At 39.1% G+C, this 3,715-nt stretch overlaps 1 protein-coding gene across 1 annotated transcript; it reads right to left on the reverse strand.

The window, feature by feature from the left end:
* Nucleotides 1-421: 421 nt before the first annotated feature.
* On the reverse strand, nt 422-3,715 carry LOC146135575 (uncharacterized). Its single transcript, XM_083395890.1, has 3 exons — nt 3,025-3,715; nt 1,248-1,517; nt 422-897 (listed from the first exon to the last, which is right to left on the reverse strand). The coding sequence occupies exons 1-3, from the start codon at nt 3,083-3,085 to the stop codon at nt 731-733; spliced, it is 498 nt and encodes a 165-aa protein (XP_083252016.1). The 5' UTR covers nt 3,086-3,715; the 3' UTR covers nt 422-730.

A 3,715-nucleotide genomic window follows, 5' to 3' on the forward strand; every position in this document is an offset into this window, starting at 1 on the left:
TGAACACCTGTTTCTATTTAATTCGACTAAAATATTCTATTTGGAATTCTCAAATATTACCAAACATATAGGCACATTTTTTTTCATAATTATGCAAACTAGGAAATAAATCCTGGACACGACCCTGCTCTATAGTGAGTGTTTTGTAATTTCTATATTTTTTAACAGTGTCGCCTGGGTCGGGTTGTGAAACACTACTGTGGGACACTATTAAAGTCGTACTCTCAGATATATTAGAGCACAACGGCTGTCTTCGGATCCGTACATCCATACATCACCCTTTTAAAAGAAGTTCTGCATTTCAACGGGGAGACAAGGCGTTAAAAAACAAGTCTGCGATGTCAATCAAACTCGTGAGCTCGATTTTCTTGTTTAACCGACTTAGGGCCTTGGCCGTGTGCCTTATTATTCAGTATTACTATCGTTTTTTTATTATATTAAAAATAAGAAGATATAACACAAAAACAACGTCAACAAATGCAAAACCTCGATCGGCCTATATGAGAAAGGTCCTCACTTTTCACACGTTGCATTTTTTGTTGAACCTGGCATAGTTTACAACCTTCTTTCGAATCGCGGCTGTTATAGCAGAAGTGCCTGGTTGATGTCCGAGGTATTGTTTTAAAATAATAGCACCATTTCAAATTTTTATCCGTTTTTCCAGCAGTTGTAGTGTTCATTAACATTCGATGATGCCCGCTAATTTCTTGGCAGAACAAAAATGGCGTCTCTAAGTGTCGTTGGCCACGACCTCTGCGTAAGACGGTGGCTGGTCTTTGTTTCCCTTTTCTAATTCGGAGAGCATTTCTTCTGTAGGTCGAATAGATGTCAGACGGTTCGGGTCAATTTGACATTGTCCGTCTATTGAGGTACGTTGCATACGATGAAGGCTGTGGTCTAAACAAAATAATAATAAAATAAATAAAAAAAAAAACATAAAAAGTGTATAATGTAGGATTAATTTGTGTTTTTTTAAAGCAAGGCACGTTTTTTTAATGTCACATTTTATTTGTGAGATTTTTGTCTTTTTGATTATAGTAACAGTTTTTTTTAAATAAATATTGTCTAGAATCAGTCTTAGTAAACTAATAGGATTCCATAGGCTTGACATTTTTTAATGAGGGACAATCCTAAAAAGGTTGGAAAACCTTGCCTAGAGAAATTAGAAATGCCGAACTTGGCTCCGATAACTTGGGCGAGTGCCACTGTTTAAGAAACGCAGTCATGAAAACACTTAAAAAAATTACCGCGCGACGATGCGTCCAAGGCTTGGTCCCGATTCTGCGATCGACGTCTCCCAAGCAGAGGCGAAGACTTGGTGCAGCAACCTGTATAAATGATCACCATGAGCCCGCAAATAAGGAACACAGCACCTCCCAACAACATGATCCAGCCCTCGGCCGTCTCGGCGCGGAACACCAGAACGCTGGGCAAAATCAGCGCCAAGCCGATAGCGAAGAGCAACATCGGCAGCAAAATGCCGCAGGAACACTTGGAACGAGATCCGTCTGCAGTGGCTGAGTATAAAAAATAGAAGTGGCTGTTTGTCCGGCTCACTTGGCTTGCGCTAACCATACACCCAAGGCCGGATTAAGGGTATTATATAGGCCTAAGGCTGTTTACCAGAGGAGGGCCTAATTTTGAAAAAAACCAAAGCTTTAAAAAGTAATACAAACACATAGGATGCAGGAATAATTCAACTACTCACAGTCACACGCAACGCACATAATGACTCGACGCTGCAGTCAATCGTTTTTACGCACAAACTGTAGGCTACTGTACGGATACTGGATCTCTATCAGTATCAGCCTTAACAAAAATAAGGGTCACTTTTTTCCAGGACCTAAGGCTATCGGTAAATCCGACACTGCATACACCCATTAGTATGTATATTATAATAATGAGTTCGGAATTTTCGGCAAGCCGTCCTAAAGTTCTTGAAACATTGAAATATTTTTAATTAGGGATAGAGATCGTGTTTGGGTTCCGGTGGTGTCACGCGTTAGTAATACTAAACTTAATTTTCCGAGTTTTGCATAATTTCATCCCCCAATTTAGAATAACTTTGTTCACCGAGTACGCGTAGACCTATCACCAGCGGCGGTTCCGGGGGAACCAGGCCATTACCCCCAAGCTAGATTTTTTACCAACTCTAACTAAGCAAATGCAAAACATTTTTGTTTTGGTCGTTCTTTGGTGTTTTCCGGTAACTTCAAACTTTACTTGCAATTACTTTCACTTTCTATTTATATTAAACGTTTGGCCAATCTAAACCGAACACATGCATGTTTTTCGCGCCTTGCGCGATTATGCCCAACTTATTTGCGTACTTTCTCACAAGTTCGCTCGAGGACAGCAGCTATCTTTTTATAATTTCTTGTTTTACGACGTGAAATTTGTGATATTATCACTGAAAATTTATGAACACCACCAAATAAAAATCCTGGACCCGACCCGACCCATTATACTAGTGATTCTCCATTGTTTAAATCGCTTTGTTATCCAGGTAGATAGCCTCTTTCAAAAAATAGAAACAATGAGCTACCGGTGGTAATCTAACTTTACCTCTTTGAATTACTGTACCAACCAACTTAGTAGTACTCAAACTGTGGTTCCAACCAAGTCTTATGCGGAGTTTAACTAAATAGGAAATTAAACCAAGTGAAATAGTATGGCGGCTCCGTAGGTTATTTTTTCTCTTTCGACAACAAATCAAAAAAAAATTTGCGAGGGGCTCGATATGTTATAATATTTTTGGGCCTTATCAAGCTTAAGTTTTACTCGAGCCAAATTTTTTTATCAGGCAATAAGCCATTAAATTGTTCGCGGCAAGAAAAGGTTTTGAAGCACTTCGTTAAATGCACGAGCTTTTGTTAAGCTTTGTTAAATGTAAAGTGGAAACGGGCAGAACCTTTCGCCCACTGGCGTATTCGTGGGCAAGCATACGAAACCTTTACGAGCCAAAGGCAGGTTTACGTCTATTGATACAGGACAACAATACGAGCTTCAGCTATATTAGATTACCTGGCTGCGCGGCGAAGTTCCTTTGTGCTGTTTCTGCGTCGCTGCCAACAGACGAGGGCATAATTCGTATGTCTATTTCCTTGTCACTGAATCGCTTTCTTCTTCCATTTTTAAAGGCTGAAACACAGTCTATTAAGTCTATGAACACAAAATAGATATCATTGAAAACTGCTCAGTTAGTACGAAGTTGCCTGTAGCCGATACCAACCTATCTTTTTACATAACAAAAGATTATATCTAGTGGTTACCAGAGTAAATTACATTACAAACTTTTCTGGAATAAAAACAGACCAAACAAGAACTTATTAAACGTCAGATTCTAATTTAAGGCAAAGCTGTTAGCTCTATTTTTAACGCTTATGTCTAGTTGCCTAGCAGCCGCCTCCCTGTTACAAATGCATTTCGCGCCTTTTTTCTGGACATTAGGTGCTTTGAAATGATCTTGTGTCGTTCTTGCACTCGAAGCGAAATGTTATCTAAAACAAAATTGCAAAGACAGTATGACATGTATACTGTTCACCAACCGCCAATGTGTTGTCGAACATTAACTAAAACAATTTCCTTGTCATGCACCCCATCTTCTACTGAAGAATGACCTCATCAAGTTCTACAAACTAGTATAATTTCGAGACGAATAGAAACATTTAATTCTGAAAGCTTTCCGCTTTAACCAAAATATTTTTCTTGTTCT

Source organism: Ascidiella aspersa, chromosome 8 (genome assembly GCF_963924565.1).
Source record: "Ascidiella aspersa chromosome 8, kaAscAspe10.2, whole genome shotgun sequence".
NCBI lineage: Eukaryota > Metazoa > Chordata > Ascidiacea > Phlebobranchia > Ascidiidae > Ascidiella > Ascidiella aspersa.

What these genes read in the sequence shown, in the direction of transcription:
- LOC146135575 (XM_083395890.1), bottom strand. Translation starts at nt 3,085, where the DNA reads ATGCCCTCGTCTGTTGGCAGCGACGCAGAAACAGCACAAAGGAACTTC. An exon ending in GAACTTCGCCGCGCAGCCAG is followed by an intron (nt 1,518 to 3,024) that starts GTAATCTAATAT and finishes TTTTATACTCAG; the next exon opens with CCACTGCAGACGGATCTCGT. An exon ending in CTTGGACGCATCGTCGCGCG is followed by an intron (nt 898 to 1,247) that starts GTAATTTTTTTA and finishes TATTTTGTTTAG; the next exon opens with ACCACAGCCTTCATCGTATG.